The 17,552-nt window shown below is 34.3% G+C and overlaps 2 protein-coding genes across 2 annotated transcripts; both read left to right on the top strand.

Moving 5' to 3' along the window:
- Window positions 1–4,423: 4,423 nt before the first annotated feature.
- LOC142621260 (putative galactinol--sucrose galactosyltransferase 5) lies at window positions 4,424–8,317 on the top strand. The gene is made up of 4 exons (XM_075794580.1): window positions 4,424–5,794; window positions 6,230–6,407; window positions 7,126–7,493; window positions 7,603–8,317. The coding sequence occupies exons 1-4, from the start codon at window positions 4,559–4,561 to the stop codon at window positions 8,161–8,163; spliced, it is 2,343 nt and encodes a 780-aa protein (XP_075650695.1). The 5' UTR covers window positions 4,424–4,558; the 3' UTR covers window positions 8,164–8,317.
- Window positions 8,318–11,563: 3,246 nt separating this feature from the next.
- On the top strand, window positions 11,564–16,560 carry LOC142643760 (uncharacterized). The gene is made up of 3 exons (XM_075818478.1): window positions 11,564–12,067; window positions 13,233–13,511; window positions 15,327–16,560. Exons 1-3 carry the CDS (start codon window positions 11,744–11,746, stop codon window positions 16,425–16,427), a joined length of 1,704 nt encoding a protein of 567 aa, XP_075674593.1. The 5' UTR covers window positions 11,564–11,743; the 3' UTR covers window positions 16,428–16,560.
- The last annotated feature ends 992 nt before the right edge of the window (window positions 16,561–17,552 follow it).

Raw genomic sequence — 17,552 nt, 5'->3', positions numbered from 1 at the left:
CGAATGATGCTCCTTGGATGAAAAAAAAGTGTCTATCTTTTATGGTGCAACTATTGACAATTGTCACATTTTCCAGGACAAATTTTGCTAGCCGTACTAATGGAAGTTTCATTTGTGACAATAGAAATATAGAATATTCTTTTTTGAAAAAAAAAAAGCTTAAGGAAAACATTTTCCTCCATTTCCCTTCTTGGAGTCTTTGTTTTGGCTAAAGCAATTGGATGTAGATTCCTTAGATTGAGGAAGCCAAATTATATTCCTAGGTGATGCAATTGGGGACTAAGGTCTAATACTCTAGTGTGAGGTGTAGTTTTTAGCATGTGAAGAGCGAGAGTAATCAACTTGCTCATGTCCTTGCTAAGAGAACAATATTAACTGCAGGCACAAATGTGTGGGTAGAAGATTTATCACTTGATTTGTATTTCAAAATGATTTAGTTCATTAATAAAACGTTTTTCACACTTTTCTTTTAAAAAAATGGATAAACTACTATTTTGGTTCTTAAATTTTACCAAAAATTTGTTTTTCATCCTTAAAACTTGAAAAAAGTTGTTTTTCACCCTTATATTATTGAAAAGTTCATCTTTTGAACCTAAACTATTGAAAATGTTTTATTTGTTGCCCTTAAACTTTAAAAAAGATATTTTTTTTCACCCATAAACTATCGAAAAAAAGTTATTTTTTTCATCCCTATTTTTGTATTTAAATTATTATAAAAACTCTTTACAAATTTTAAATATGAAAAAAGAACTTTTTTAAAATTTAGGGATGAAAAAAAAATTTTGAATAAAATTTAGAAACCAAAATAAGTATTTTATGAAAAAATAAATTATATCTTTGGTAAAATGAAAATATTCCCATTTATGTGGGTGAAAATATTTCCATTGCAAACAGTTATCACTACAATTTACTCTTTTATTAACGCAATAGCCATGTGCAATTTTATTGGTCCAATACCAAAAAGAACAATACTAGAGATATAAACTATTTTACAAATTACTGATGTGGTGAGTGATTATTGGTAAATGAAAAAGTGATATTAATAGTGGGCTTAAATGAAAACTAATAAGAGGTTGACACATTAACATTTTGTAAAAATATTGTAAAATAGTTTATGGTTATAGCATTACTCTACCAAAAAAATTCAAAGAATGGTTGTTACGATTATGAGTAATGCTAGAGACACAAAAAATTTTACAAAAAAATTTACAAACTGCTAGTGTGACGAGTGGTTATTGGTAAATAAAAAAGTAATTTAATAGTAGGCTTAGATGAAAAACCAATAAAAAGTTGCCCACAACAAGTTAACAACAATTTGAAAAAATGTTGTAAAATAGTGCGTGTCTGTATCATTATTCTATGATTATTTGTGTGTTTCTTTGATTTTTATGTCGGTCAATAAGCTTGGATAATTATTCAAGTCCTTATAGCTTATACTACACCATATCTGATCACTAGCCCATTGAATAATTAGAATAATATATACGATTTCATTAAAAAAAGAAGATGAAGAATATATACTACGATTCATTTCATTCAGAATTCCCAAAATAAAGTGGTGCTTCTTTGGAAAAGTTATGAAAGATTCATTAAAAAGATTTTATTTTGAAGCCGACATATGAGGAATAAGAAAAGAATGAAAAAAAAGAAAAAGAAAAAAGATTTCCTTATTCAGCAAAAAATATAATAAAATAAAAAGATTTCCTTTTCCAAAGAGATTTCATTTTTAATTGGTTTCGACGTTAGACCCAAGCAATTTGTGATGAAACCTCTAGAAGCTCTACCGTCCTAAAAGGGTACAATATAATCGATATGTAATCCATCAAATATGAGCAATGCTAATTGCTAAGCATGTATTTTTTTTCCAATGTTTTTTTCCTTAATTTATCAACTTAGTAAGGTGGTTAATTGTGTTTAGAGATTTTTTTATTGATAAATATGATTAGAAATTTATGGCATCCATGATTAATGTTTATTATCAGATCAAAATATTAATAAATTTATTATTATTATTATTATTATTATATATAGAATCCAAGGCCAAAGTCAGTAAATCTCTTATTCAATCCTATGAGATTTTCCTAATGAAGGGAAAAAATAGACATATCACTTTGACAAATGTTAACCATTGTTTCAATAAAAAAAAATGTGAACAATTGGGAAAGCACTTTGATTTGTGTGTATTTAATTTATTGGTCGAATATTCTTCAAAGCACTAGAAGAAGGTCCTTCATAACAATAGATACTCTGTCCTAGTCATTGTGAAAAACAGGGAATTCCATGCAATCCAGTGGATGAAATATACGTATAAATTCCCTGAAGAGTCATGTCAGTAGATGTTTTTAGTATAATTGTTAATAAATTAAAATAAATCATAATAGAAAATTTTTGACATTATTTCTATAGGAAATTTTTGGTACTACTTTTATAGAAAAAATAAAAAATTGTCAATAACATTTATTGTTTTATTATTCTTTCAATAAAATGTTTCTAAAAATAGCTCATAAATCTAGTCCTAAGGACATCGGTTAACATTTCCCTAACGTTCCGTTTGTTTCAATGAAAAATCTTGTGTAAAGATAGTTTTTCTTGTTTTTCAGTATTTGGTAATATAAAAAAATATGAGTCAAAAGAAAACTATCTTTGATCAACATAAAAAGTATGACTTATTTTTAGAGATTGTTTTCCAATAAATTTTTTTGAAAAACAACTCTATCTCACAGCAAACTAAATAAGGGAAGTTAGGAGTTTGTTTTTCAACTCATTTAAAGTTGCTACCAAACATTGGAAAATAAGAAAGTTTTATAGAAAATACTTCTTGAAAAATGACTTATTTTCTAGAAAATATCATTGTTGAAACAAACAGAGCGTAAATTAAAAGTGCTCATTAAGCCAAAATTTATTTTTGCACAGAAGTAAGTGAATTTTTTTTTTAAATTTTAATTTACGAAGAAGTAAGTGAAGTTTGAAATGGCAATAATTTGGCCATAAAAAAACAATAAATTGCTAATAAAATAGTAATAGTAGAATTGTAATCCCGGGATTACGGGCCCGTAGACTTAAAAAAAAATTATTTGGCTTAAGATTCGAGCTGGTATAACACTATAACTTCAAATGAATTTCGGAAAAAAAGGGAAGCAAATACATAAATTGAATTTCAAATAACATATATAATATCAAGTGGTAACTCATTTATGATATATTTACTGACCCAGAAAAAGGAGTTATATATATATATATATATATATATATATATATATATAAGTAGGCTACATTCAATTAATGAATTATTCGGTTTCTCAAAAAAAAAGATCAATAAAAAAAAGCTAACTTTCCATGATCAGCGGTGCATTACATTCTATAAAGGCTTTTTAATTTTTTTTTATGGGACTCTATATAGGCTTTTAATTGCACTTATTAATATTTTCGTTATTTTGTTAAATTACAGTAATTAATATTAATAGTTTTGTCTTTTTTTTTTTTTTTTAGAGTTCTAACCTATGGCGTCGGCTTCTGATGATAGATATTTTACCAGTTGAGATAACTGAAATCTACAATAATTTTTTCTAGTTAATAGTAGTTATTTCAGCAAGAAAATAGCATATGCCCTTTCGTGAACTATTCACTTATCCGGCAATTACCGACAGATTGCCAAGAAAATCCCAGTAAATTATTTTATGGCTAAAAAGGTTTTTATTTATTTATTTTTTTCTTAAGTGGTCATTTTTAAGGATACAGACTTTTTAAAAGAGTATTAGGCTAATTTATATTACTTTCAATTCTTTTCTCAATTAGTCAAACCTAGATATTGATTAAAAATTGGTGTTACATGTGTCTTGATCATAGAAATTAGGAACATAAAGAACTTTTTTTCTTACGTGGAAATTTGAAAGAAAGGCATGCATGAATTGGTGATACATGTGTCTTGACCACAGAAATTAGAAACATAAAGAACATTTTTTTTCTTGCCAGGAAACGTGAACGAAAAGGCATTCATAATCTGGATAATTTAGAATAGTAAACACTTTTTGGTAAATTGAGTATGACCCACAATAAATAAATAAAAAAATAAAACCCATTATAATATGCCATTAGACTAATTAAAGTCATAACCTCCCCCAAAGGGCAAAGGCCAAAAAAATAAGTAAATAAAAAAGAAAAAGAAAAAGAGAGCATTAAAATAATATTACTTTTAAAACCCACTTTCGTGCCACCTTCCTCGTCATCGGATATCATCTCCTATAAATTAGAGCTTTCCATATTGGTTGAGCCATAGAATCACAAAATTACAGATTTCCTAAAACACGTACAAAATCAAGCTCTCTTTTCTTCTTATTCTCATTGAAGATCACAAAAAAAAATCTTTTCCATTTTCATTCATTCCCTGTATATTAATTCAAACCTACCTTGTTTTCTTATATATACAAAACCCTTTAGTCCCTTCGCCTCTCAGCACAAAACCCTTGTGTAAAATTCGTAGTCATTAGCCATTAACCACTTTCTTTGATACTCTTTCACTCTTTTTTCATAACCCTTTCAATTTCTTCTTTGTTCATCAATGGCTCCAAGTTTTAGAAAAGGTGCCTCAGATGTCACTACTCAACTCGTTGATGCCTATAACCAATCTCCAATCACATTGGAAGGTTCAAACTTCTTAGCCAATGGCCATGTCATTCTCTCCCAAGTCCCTGATAACATCACAGCCACTCCTTCACCATACACCAACATTGACAAATCCATCACCACCGTTGGTTCCTTTGTGGGCTTCAATGCCAAGGAGTCCACTGACCGACATGTCGTTTCCATTGGGAAACTCAAAGACATAAGGTTCATGAGCATATTCAGGTTCAAGGTCTGGTGGACCACACACTGGGTTGGCTCCAATGGTAGAGACATAGAGAACGAGACCCAGATGGTGATTCTTGAAAATTCTGAACTGGGTCGTCCTTATGTTCTTCTTCTTCCTATTTTGGAAGGTCCTTTTAGAGCCTCAATTCAACCTGGTCACGATGATAGCGTTGATCTTTGCGTTGAGAGTGGCTCATCTAAGGCCATTGGTGACACATTCACAAGTGTCATGTACATGCATGCTGGCGAGGACCCTTTTAGTTTGGTCAAAGAGGCAATGAAAGTTGTGAGGGTTCACTTGGGTACTTTCAAGCTTTTGGAAGAGAAAAACCCACCTGGTATCGTGGACAAATTTGGTTGGTGCACTTGGGATGCGTTCTATCTTTCTGTGCACCCTCAAGGTGTTATAGAAGGTGTGAAAGGTCTTGTTGATGGTGGGTGCCCACCTGGGCTTGTGTTACTTGATGATGGGTGGCAATCAATTGGTCATGATTCTGACCCAATCACACAAGAGGGTATGAATCAAACCATTGCTGGTGAGCAAATGCCTTGTAGGCTCTTGAAATTTCAAGAGAATTACAAGTTTAGAGACTATGTTAGTCCCAAAAAGTGTGACACAATTGGTGGGCCTAGTAAGGGTATGGGGGCCTTTGTTAGGGACCTGAAGGAGGAGTTCAAAAGTGTGGACTACGTGTATGTTTGGCATGCTTTGTGTGGATATTGGGGTGGGATTAGGCCCAATGTGCCTGGATTGCCTGAAGCTGTGGTTGTGGAGCCCAAACTCTCACCGGGGTTGGAGCTGACCATGGAGGATCTTGCGGTGGATAAGATTGTTGACACTGGAGTGGGGCTGGTCCCACCGGAGATTGTTGATCAGATGTATGAGGGGCTTCACTCACACTTGGAGGCTGTTGGGATTGATGGGGTCAAGGTTGATGTTATCCATGTAAGTCCTTAACCTCTATCTTTTCCTTTTAGTTGAATTTTATATTGATTGGATCAAGAATAGGGACTTTGTAATGTTAGTTATGAGGTTTATTATGAATTTGGACAAGTATGACTTCTTGTCACGTAAAAGAGTGATAGGTGACATATTGTAGGACCAAATCAAGTTTTTTGCCTTCTTATCTAAAGAAGAGTAGAAGTTGGTAGAGAATTCATTAGTCATGGATTCATTTACTTTGACCACTTTGGTCGGCACGTTATCTCTATTAAATTATTAAACTTTTTTTATATTAGAAAAAATCCCACAAAATATTTTCAACCATTAGTGATTCCTTCTCAAAAACCATTAGTGATTAATAAGTTTGGATGTAATATATATTGTCTTTTTTTTTTTTTAATATTTATTTATAATGACATTAATTTTGGTTCTATGTAGTTGCTGGAGATGTTGTGTGAGAATTATGGAGGCAGAGTTGAGCTAGCAAAAGCATATTTCAAAGCTCTCACTTCCTCTGTGAGGAAGCACTTCAATGGCAATGGTGTCATAGCTAGCATGGAGCACTGCAACGATTTCATGTTCCTCGGAACAGAGGCCATTTGTCTTGGCCGTGTTGGTATGTCACTGCAAAACCATGCTTTTAAAAATAAAAATAAAAATTATTTATAGAAACAATACCATGCCTTGTTAATGTGGTGCTATTTTTATTTATGAGAAGAATTTAGAATATTAGTATATACTTTTATTAACCAGTCAAACATTTTTTTTCCTAGCTATAAATGTAACGATTTTGACATATCTATATAAAAAAAGTGAGAAAAATGTCCCCTTCCTATTTGTACACACTGTGTTTTAGGCAAGTGACATCACTAGATTTTGGAAAGAGCAAATCTTTTCTAATAACTTGTTAGAGTTTGATAATTTTGACATTTGAAATTAAATTATTTTGAGTATAAAACTATTAAAATTGCCACGTGTCTAAAGCTTGCTACTAAGCTAACAACTGCAACTGATTCATGGCTTGTGAATCTATAATTTGGTGGAACATTTTTAATTTCTTCATTGCCCCTCAATACATGGCATTGAATAAATAAGGCTTAAATTTGCTTCTGGTCCATACTTTTGAGAATGCTTTTATATTGGTCCAATTATTATTATTATTATTATTATTTTTTAATTGTTTTTTGAAGGTGCTGTCTATATATTTTTAGTTTGCAAAGAAGAAAATAAATTTTTTGGGTCATGTTACAAATAAGCCATAGAGACAACCTAATGAGACCTTAGTTTTTAGAATTGTTCTCAACTAACGTGTACATTTAACATGTATTAAATAGGGGATGATTTCTGGTGCACCGATCCATCTGGTGATCCAAATGGCACATTTTGGCTCCAAGGGTGTCATATGGTGCATTGTGCTTACAATAGCTTGTGGATGGGCAACTTCATACACCCAGATTGGGACATGTTCCAATCCACTCATCCATGTGCTGCATTTCATGCTGCATCTCGTGCAATTTCTGGAGGTCCTATTTATGTGAGTGACACCGTTGGGAAGCACAACTTTGATCTACTAAAGACCTTGGTGTTGCCTGATGGGTCCATTTTGCGTTGTGAGTACTATGCTCTTCCAACCAAAGACTGTCTCTTTGAGGATCCTCTCCACGATGGAAAGACTATGCTGAAAATCTGGAACCTCAACAAGGTGAGCCTTCTTATCATTTGTCTAGCATGTGCAATGTTCATTATGGCATGGTTACCATTGGGACCTATCCAAAATTAAGTCTTATACTTTATGTTTACCTTTCTAACAGTACACTGGAGTTCTTGGGGCATTCAATTGCCAAGGAGGTGGATGGTCTCGTGAAACTAGGCGCAACCAATGCTTCTCCCAACATTCCCATGTTGTGACCTCTCAAACAAACCCAAAAGACATTGAGTGGAAGAGTGGCAAGAATCCAATCTCCATTGAAGGAGTACAAGTGTTTGCCATGTACTACCACCAGGCTATGAAGTTGGTCCTTTCCAAGCCATCTGAGAATGTGGAGTTGTCTTTGGAGCCATTCAAGTTCGAGCTCATTACTGTCTCCCCAGTGACTGTCTTTGCTGGAACTTGTATTCAGTTTGCTCCTATTGGTTTGGTGAATATGCTCAATACTGGTGGTGCCATTCAGTCCTTGGCCTTCAATGATGAGGGCAAGTCAGTTCAAATTGGAGTGAAGGGCACTGGAGAAATGAGGGTGTTTGCATCAGAGAAGCCAATTGCTTGCAAGATTGATGATGAAGTTGTACCATTTGTGTATGAGAGCTGCATGGTTGTTATTCAAGTACCATGGCCCAATTCCTCCAACTCAACAGTAGAGTATTTCTTCTGAAGGGGCTGACTTTTCATAGCTTCCTTCAGTATTTTTATTATTTCATATGTATTTTTTTAAAGGGATTTGATGTTTTCTTTGCTCCCTAAGATAGGGGAAGAAGTAACTAAAGTGATTTAAGTGATATCAAGTTAAATAGTATTACTATTTTGCAGATTTGATTGTGTCATGACAATTTCTCTTTTCATACGCTAAGTGTGTTTTCTGTTGTAGTTGGACAGGAACAAATTGTTCCTCTCTTTTAAGTTTTAACATGGGCTAAGAGTAATGTTGAATCCTATTACTTATAAAAGCCCAGCAATAGCAGAAGCTTCTCAGAAAATATATAACTTAGAGCAGAAACTTGATATGTGGTGTGCTAGATCACTATGACCCAGCCTTATGTAGGCGAAGTAGCATATATTAAAAAGATAATGACAATAATGTACAAAACCAATTTGTGTTTCACTTTCAAGTTTTTCTAGCCAAATTGTTGGTCTGTGTGGGTGGGTGGTTTTGGGAGGAAAGTTGTAAAAAAAATTTGGGGACGGATTTGAGTAATGTCTGAGTGAAATTGGCCTATTTAGGCTCACCATAAGCATGCATTAATCAATTCAATCAGATTGCAATTGAGATAATAGATGGATTGTTAACCAAGATTTAGAGAAAAAGGTTGCCACTACAATTCCTCGTAGTCTTATAATGCCCAAGAATTATCAGTGGATTGTAGTCACTCCCTGACCCAAGAGTATCTTATGGCTCATTTATAGTGGCCCATTAATTGAGTTGGGTTCAAAGCATTCATCCAATATCTCTAAACTTGGATATTCTACCAAAAGCTCAATCAAATTTCATGGTTTTTTTCATAGGAAAAACACAACTCATGCACCGACTGAACCTTCATCTCACCCTCCATTTCTTGTTATACTTGAGGCTTGAAAACTGAGGAGACAGCATTTCATTCAAAGATCATGCTTGCTAGTAAATTTGACAATGTGGATATTCTCTATTTAGTATTCCAGTTTGTTAAAAGCAATCAATACCTCAAAATGTCAATGTATAAGATATTAGAAAACCTTTTTAAAATTCCAAAGCTGAGTTTTTATATTAATCATGTCAATCAACATACAGAGTCTGGTCAACTGCATCCATAGCATAATCAAGTAAATGTATTATTTTTGAAAATATATTATGTACCTTCTGTAATCTTTCTTCTATAGAACTCAAAGCAAAGGACTGATCAGTGATCAACAATAATCTTTATATATAAAGAATTGATATAAACAATAGAAAAACACAGTGAAAACTTCAATCGAAACATATACCTATCTATTTGTTCACTATTTAACATATTAGCAACTGTCTTAGCAACCTTTTTATCCGTAAATTCAACCCATCTACACAGAGCAAACAGCTAATATCAAATAATTTTTGATACTACCAAAAACAATCATCAAGCTTTAATAAGCCAAAACGGGAGATATGAAAGAAATGTCAGACATATCCTTCTGAATTCTAGTTGTTTAGAACTTACCAGCTCGTCGACATTGTACTTGAGCAGCAGGATCTGTACCAAACCAAAATTTCAACATGTATAGACAATCATTGGAGGAAAAGGAAAACCAAAAAAGGAAACAACAAAAACCATGTAGAAATTTTTAATGGCTCCTCTTTTTTAATTATAAAAATGACAAATGAAATATATATTGGTTGATTACTTTGAAGTGAATCGGATCTATTTCTCCACACTAAGAGAGTATAGCACAAGATTATTATAATCCATGAGAGGAAGAATGAGGAATCCACCGTTGAAATTACTTTTGATGATGCACAAAATTGTCAGTGAGTTGATTGTCCACGCACATGATGATTGAAAGAACCTGAAAAACAAAAGGGAAAGAATCTACAAAGAGCACCAGTGGGGTAAGGCTAACCAAGATCCAATGAATGTAGGATCTTCCCTTGTAGGGAAGACACAGAGTTAATGCTCCAAGATTGTTGGACTTAATATCCTATATTCGAGGATGTGATTATGTATGAGAATCTTTGGACGTGGTGTGCAAATTCTTTTCATATTGGGATATATGAATGGAGAATACCTAAATGGCATGGAACGAAGTCCAATGAGTCATCGGCATGAATATGTTCGTCGTGCTATGAAAGACACGAAGACTCCCATGGCACCCGACACTACTGATAATTCAAGTAACATGGAGAGTCTGGCCATGTCAATACGACATCATCCTAAAGAGGCCTCAGTGACCAACGAGACTGAAGGTTAATGCTAAGTTGAAGAGTTGAGGAACTTAGAAAATTTCTCAATCAAAATATTCCTCATCAACTTTTATTGTAAACCAATTGCAAATAGCCATCTCAACCATTATAAAATTTGTTGTGAAATTGACAGTGTTGTTAGATTTATTGGTTGTGAAAACCATACAATGAATAGGCCCCTATAATATCAAACAAACCAAGAGTGAGCCCAGAAACCTCAGCCCAAGTAATACTTTGACCCCAATTTGTTCACCTAACACCTATAAGGCCACAACTAAAAAAACCAAATATCTATAGTCCACCTAAGCCATCTGAGCAGCAGGTAATGCCACATCCTTTACCCACCCAAAAAAGAAGAATTTTCTGGTCAGACCCATAACCTGCAATACCTATTCAAAAACTTTGATCCACGTAACAAACATGTGTAATGTGAATAAGAGTCTGGATATAGGAATAGGATTATAGGAGTCCCCTACCCCCAATATTTGAGATTTGACCAGAAAGGACCTCATCATTATCAAAGCCCACGGCCGGCCCAAGTCCTAGGCTATTTTGGCATAGTTGATACAAAATCTTTTTACCCTTATAAAATAGCTAAAATTTTATGATAATAATTATTTTTTTTAATAGGTTGTGTATTATTATAAACTATATTTTATCTTTAATAAGACTTTGAAAATATTAAACCAATAAGAACTAAAACAATTATAATTAATTTTGATTTAGGAAATATTAATTCATCAAATTAATTAATTTAAATATAAACAATTTCATCTTATGCTTCAAACTATACCAGAATCAAAATCTTGTTTAAAACTTGACGTCTTATCATGGGAGTTTATCAAGTGAAACTATCGGTCATGGCCTGGCATATACATGAAGTAATTTTTTTCTCCTATCAACAAAAAAAAAAAAAAAAAAAGTAATTTTTTGTTAAATAAAAAAATGTATAGACAATGTCATAATGTCGACACCAACACGGCATCGGTCCACATCCGCACGAGAAAATTCTATGTTTAATGGAACAAATTTTTGTTTTCAAAAATAAAAGACTTATTCTTATTATTATTATTATTATTACTTAGTAAAGAAGTAAGTCAAGTAACTAGAGAGACAAAAAAAAAAAAAAAAAAAGGTTGTCTTCCTCAAGTAGTTTTCCTCGCAACTCGAATTCCTCGTTATATCGAAAAGGGCCAAAACCCAATAACAATAAAAAAAAATAAAAAATAAAAGTCCCAAATCCCAAACCGAAAAAACCAAGAAGCGAAAACAAAACGCAGAGATCTTTGCAGTTTTGGTGCGGTCGGGGTGGGGTGGGTTGGGATCGATGAATACGACGGCGTACATGGACAAGCAGATAATGGATCTGTCTCTATCGCCGACACAACATCAACAACAGAGCAAGGACTTGATGGATTTGATGAACCATGAAGAGTTAGAACAACAACAACAACAACAACATCAACAACAAGAAGTTGGTAATGATGATAGTAACGTTAACATTAAGAAAGAGGAGATGGTTCCCAGCTACGATTTCCAGCCCATTCGTCCTCTCTCCTCTGATCAATCCGCTCGCCCTTGGACTTCCTCTTCCTCCGATTCCATTCCCATTTCTTCCAAGCCCGCCGCCGCCACTGCCACTCCTATTAGAGTAAAAACCCTCTCTACCTCTCTGTTTGTTTATTGGATTTGGAGTGTTTCTTTTTTTTTTTTTTGTGTGCATGTTGTGGCTGGCTTTCTAATTTAGGGTTTCTATTTGTCTCTAATTTGATTATTGCATTTGTTAGTTAAGAGAGGGATTCTTGTGAATTGGACCAAGTCATTAATATATTTGTTGCTTTTGTGGGGAAAAAAAAAGAGTGTTTAGGATCCATAGCTTGATTGGAATTCATATGCCTAGGTTGAAATTGGAATATTTGAGCAATATTTTAACCTTTTTCTTTCTTGGTCAATTGGAGGATTCGTTGGATATGTTGTGAGCATAGGTTGAGCTAGCTGACACGATACCCACAAGTGTATTACTTTTTATGTGTTTGAAGAAATATATTGCATTTGAGATTTTTGAATTCTTAAAGCTTTTCTACACTTTTGTTCTGAAATATGTGGGTGGTTGTTTATTTTATCCCCCTAGAACTTGCGGGAACAATCTACTTTCTATTGTATCACTGGATGTTTCTATTGCATATTGAGCTGGGAATTTCGCATTTTGGTGTAGGAAAATATATTCTCCTAGGTTTGATAGAATGGTCAAAAATTCATTTGAATTTGGTCTAGGACATATGAAACACAGATTTTGTTAGGGCTAATTGTGACAAAGTATCTGCATAGTTAACGCTTTGCACATATCTGAAAAGAAAAAGGGGGGGGGGGGGAGATCATTGATAGGCAAGTCCAGCTATAGAGCATTGTTTGTCTCCCATCCCATATAAAAAAAACCTACTGCTAACGAGAACCTTGTTTTGAGTATAAGTTTATGGATGTTTAATATTTTTTTAGTACTCTGGTTGAGCTTTTACCTTGCTTTCTCTGTCTTGGCTTGAAACCTTGGCCTTGAGACAATTTAAGTGGTTTCTTTTGTTATTTGTTTTCCCCTCTCCATTTTCCTTGATTTACCATTTTGTTTGCATGTAGTTTTCTTATTTTCTTTTGGATTGACCAGAGTAGTTGCCTTTGTTGGACTACTCTCTATTTCTGGAATCATTGATATTTTATAGTGAGTGTTAATGTTTGGTTGCTTGGAGAGATTGATGATGGACGGACTTATTTATAAGTATTCTCTTTGTGTACATATAATTGGTGTTCCATGCTCTATACAGAATTATGGTTCTTTGGATTCCGGTGAACTGGCAAAATTCATGCGAGAGAAGGATCGAAGTGTCTTTGATGCTACAATTATGTCTGAGATTGATCAGACAATGAAGAAACATGCGGATAATTTGCTACATGTGTTAGAAGGTGTTAGTGCACGACTAACGCAGCTGGAAAGCAGAACTCGCAACCTTGAGAATTCTTTGGATGGTTTGAAGGTATCTGTTGAAAACAATCATGGAAGCACCGATGGAAGAATGAGGCAGTTGGATAATATTCTTAGAGAGGTATGTTATCCATCAATCCTTCCTTTTGGTGGGATCATGACACTTTTTTGTATGCATAAGATAAGGAACATGCTTTGTCATTGCTGAAAGCATGTTTTAAACTGATAATATGGATGGGAAGTGGATTATTTTGTCTAAAAAGACCAGTGGTTCACTCTACAGTTTTGTGCAGGTTCAGAATTAAGTGGTGTAAGGCATGCTGCATTCATGGATAGTGGTGGATCCACATTGCCATGAGTGGATGAATTGCACCCACTGAAATATTAAAATATTTTGATATATATAAGCTATAGGAAGGATTTAAATTTCTTTTAAAATTGCACCACTAAAAACAACTTTATGGGGCCAAATTTCAGAGTTTTGTTAAAAATTGGAAACCGTTTACGGACTTAAAAATGTATGGATAGATTAAAAAGGAACACACGCGCGCGCGCACGTGATTTTCTTAAAAAGGTCCAAACTCTAAAGACAAAACAATAAACTTACTATTATCCACATAATCTTTTCATAATAGTGAGCTTATTGTCTTGTCTTTGGAGTTTGGACCTTTTTAAGAAAATCATATGTGTGTGTGTGTTCCTTTTTAATCTATCCATACATTTTTTAAGTCTGTAAATGGTTTCCAACATATTTGAATAAGTTTTGTTACCTATTAAAAAAAAAAACCAGTCTTTTCAAGGTTTTTTTTTGGGGAGTGAACTATTGGGCTCTTTGCTAATTTCTCTCTCTTTCCTCTGCTTCATGGAAACCCAAAATTATAAATCCCCATCCCAAAGCCCCAAGTGTATTAAAACCTTATTGTATTATTGAGAAGATATGGTGGAAGGATGATATTGCTATTTCTATGCAACATACACGGGTGAATTTTAACTTAGAAGTGAGTTAGAACCAAATGTTTAATACTAAAGTTGATATACTTAAATACCACCTATAATATATTGTTAAGGAGGAGTGAATTTAATTATATTAGGACTTTAATTATTATAAAGGATGATAATTAAATTAAACTCCTTATTAGTCAGTAGAAAATTCTTGTTTGATTATCCCTTAGAAAAATATAAATGCACACACTATAAAAGTTTTGAGGTTGATGAAATTATTATTTTTTGAATAATTTGTGAAAAAAAAATCAATTTGTGTTTTATAAAATTATTATTTTTATCTAAAATTTGCACTCACCAAGCCAAAGTTCTGGCTCCACCGGTGCATATGTACATACAAGCATTTGTGTTATTTAGTTCCTATTAAGTACAGCGTGGCCCAAACATACCTACCAATCTTGCTCTTGATCATCTTTTAAAATATGTTGGGTTAAATGATGAAGTCCAACACTCTTTTACCCCAATGCCAAATTTCTTTTCATGAGATTTCTTAGCTTAGTGCCAAAGCTTTTGCAAGTATGATTTTGTTTCTTCCTCAAAAAGGTGCTTGGCCTTGCTTTTGGTGTCATTGATCTTTGAGAATATTTCTAGTTTACAAAATACCTTTGAAGTTTTCCACATTCATTTTTCTGGGTACTCAAACTTAGTGCAGAAAGTGAATATAAATTTTTTGAAGCAGGGTTAGGCTTTGCACTAAAATTTTACCATATAAGTGTGATTAGTATGTTAAATTTGTTGTTTGCATGGGAGCTATCAAGAATCCAGTTAATTTGCCCTGAAACTTTTGTCTATTGTGCATACTAGCTAAAGTTATACTAGTTTACTAGATCCCAGCAATGAAAATCTTATACAAATCACAACTAAAAAACAAAGTTATACTAGTTTATTGATCATTCAATTTTTTTCAATTTGGTGTTTGTTCATTTACATGCAGGTGCAATCTGGGGTACAGGATTTGAAGGATAAACAAGTAGTAGTTGATGCTCAACTGCAGATGGCAAAGCTACACATGTCCAAGGTAGACCAACAATCAGAAACCCAGAATACTGTGCAATTGGATTCTGTGCAGCATACTGCATCTGCTCCTCAGCAATCCTACCAACAGCTTCCTCCTCCTCCTACTGTTAATCTATCACAATCACTTCCTGCCCTCCCTCCACCAAATGCTCCTCCTCAATCTTCTCCCCAACAGAATCTGCCGCCTTCTGTTCAGCTTCCTCCCCAATTCCTTCCGAACCAGATCCCCTCTATTCCTCAGCGTGAGCCTTACTTCCCACCACCTGGTCCAGCTCTAGAAGGCCCTAATCAGCAATATCAATCATCTCTAAGTCAGCAGTCGCATCCTCCTCCTGCAGCACCACCACATCAGCAATTTCAACAGACTCCTCTACCACAGTACTCTCAGCCACCTTCCCAGCCGCCTCAGCAGCACCCATCTCTTGCACCCGTTAACCCTAGTCAACTCCAACCTTCATTAGGCCATCATGCTGAAGAGGCACCTTATCCTCCTCAGACCTACCCACCAAGCCTCCGCCAGCCACCCAGTGGACCCCCTCCCCCACAACAACAGTTTTATGGGGCACCCCCTCAAATGTATGAGCCAACACCCAACAGATCCAGTTCAGGATTTTCTTCTGGATATGGTCCACCATCTGGGCCTAGTGAACCATACCATTATGGTGGGAATCCTCAGTTTGGTGGTAGTACTGCAGTGAAACCACAACTCTCGTCTTCTGCTATGACTCAGACTGGTGGAAGTGGTTACCCACAGCTTCCAACTGCTCGGGTACTACCTCAAGCATTGCCTACTGCTTCTGGGGTTGGTGGTGGTTCAGGTTCTCCAGGAACCGGGAATAGGGTTCCCCTTGATGATGTGATTGACAAAGTGACAAATATGGGATTCCCAAAAGACCATGTGAGGGCAACAGTTCGAAAACTTACAGAAAATGGCCAGTCGGTTGATCTGAATGTAGTGCTGGATAAGCTGATGAATGACGGGGAAGTCCAGCCCCCAAGAGGTTGGTTTGGTCGGTAGTAGAGGTGTTTTGTTTTCTTTCCTCTCTTTTCTGTGCTCTGTTGCGTGAGCGTTTGTGTAAGTTTGTGTCAATTTCATTTGTGTATACTGACAATAATTGAAAGTGGATTAATGAGTTTTCCAAATATCTGAAGTTTGGTCTCTTTTAACGTAATGCTACATTCTGGTTATTTTTCTTTTCTATGGAGTCCAATAACTAGAATTTTTTGTCACAATTCAATTCAATTTTTTTCCCTTATATAACAAGTGGGGAGGATGGATTTGAATTTAAGTTCTCCTTTATGAAAAAAGTGGATAATGTTATCCAGTTACAAGCCTTTGTCATATTCTTAATTGCATTAAAAAGAAAATATTCTTACTTGTATGAAGAGAAAGTTGTTGAGGTATATCAGCAGCTTCCAATATTGTGGAGGGATATTGAAGGGCAAATCCAAACTGTCATTTCCATTTACAGTGTATTTTATCTTTCACTTTTCCTCCTCTTTCACTAGCATACGAAGGTGTCTTTTTCTACTTTGACTAATTATGTGGAAGTGTTAACTTCTCTCTCTCTGCAGTTCTTTTGCTGGGAGTTAAATTTATGTTTCCAAACATGTATAAACTTTTAGAGGAAACTAATGATTTACTGAAAAAATATACCGTAATTTTTTTTTTGGGCTGAAACAATCAAACAAAGCAGAGGGTTTGGATCAAAACTTTCATTTTCCCTTGACCTCTCCAATGGTTCTCATGGAACAACCTAGGATGCAAAATTTGTGAAGTGCAGATATTCAGACTTGAACATCACAGATTTAAGGAAGACATAATATTACTTCTGTTATTTCATTCTAATGGAAAATTTTTTGTTAATATTTTTAAATTTTTTTTGAGAGAACAAAATTTATGTTAATATAAGCAAGCCTGGAATATTAATTCTCATTAAAAAAGCTTGGAATATAAATATACCATTACCAACATTCTTGATCTTATGATAATTCAAAATCATTGTTTCACTCACTCTTGTTCTATGATGTTGCATCCAAGTAACGACGTGCAAGTTAAGAAAATAAATGCCTTGTTCATAACGTGTTCATGGTTTATTTGTGGAAACATGAGATTTGAAAACAAACACCATATTCAAAATAT

This window comes from Castanea sativa, chromosome 1, assembly GCF_040712315.1.
Source record: "Castanea sativa cultivar Marrone di Chiusa Pesio chromosome 1, ASM4071231v1".
In the NCBI taxonomy this organism is placed as follows: domain Eukaryota; kingdom Viridiplantae; phylum Streptophyta; class Magnoliopsida; order Fagales; family Fagaceae; genus Castanea; species Castanea sativa.
Note: the sequence above shows the minus strand (reverse complement) of the source record. Positions and strands in the feature narration are given on the sequence as shown.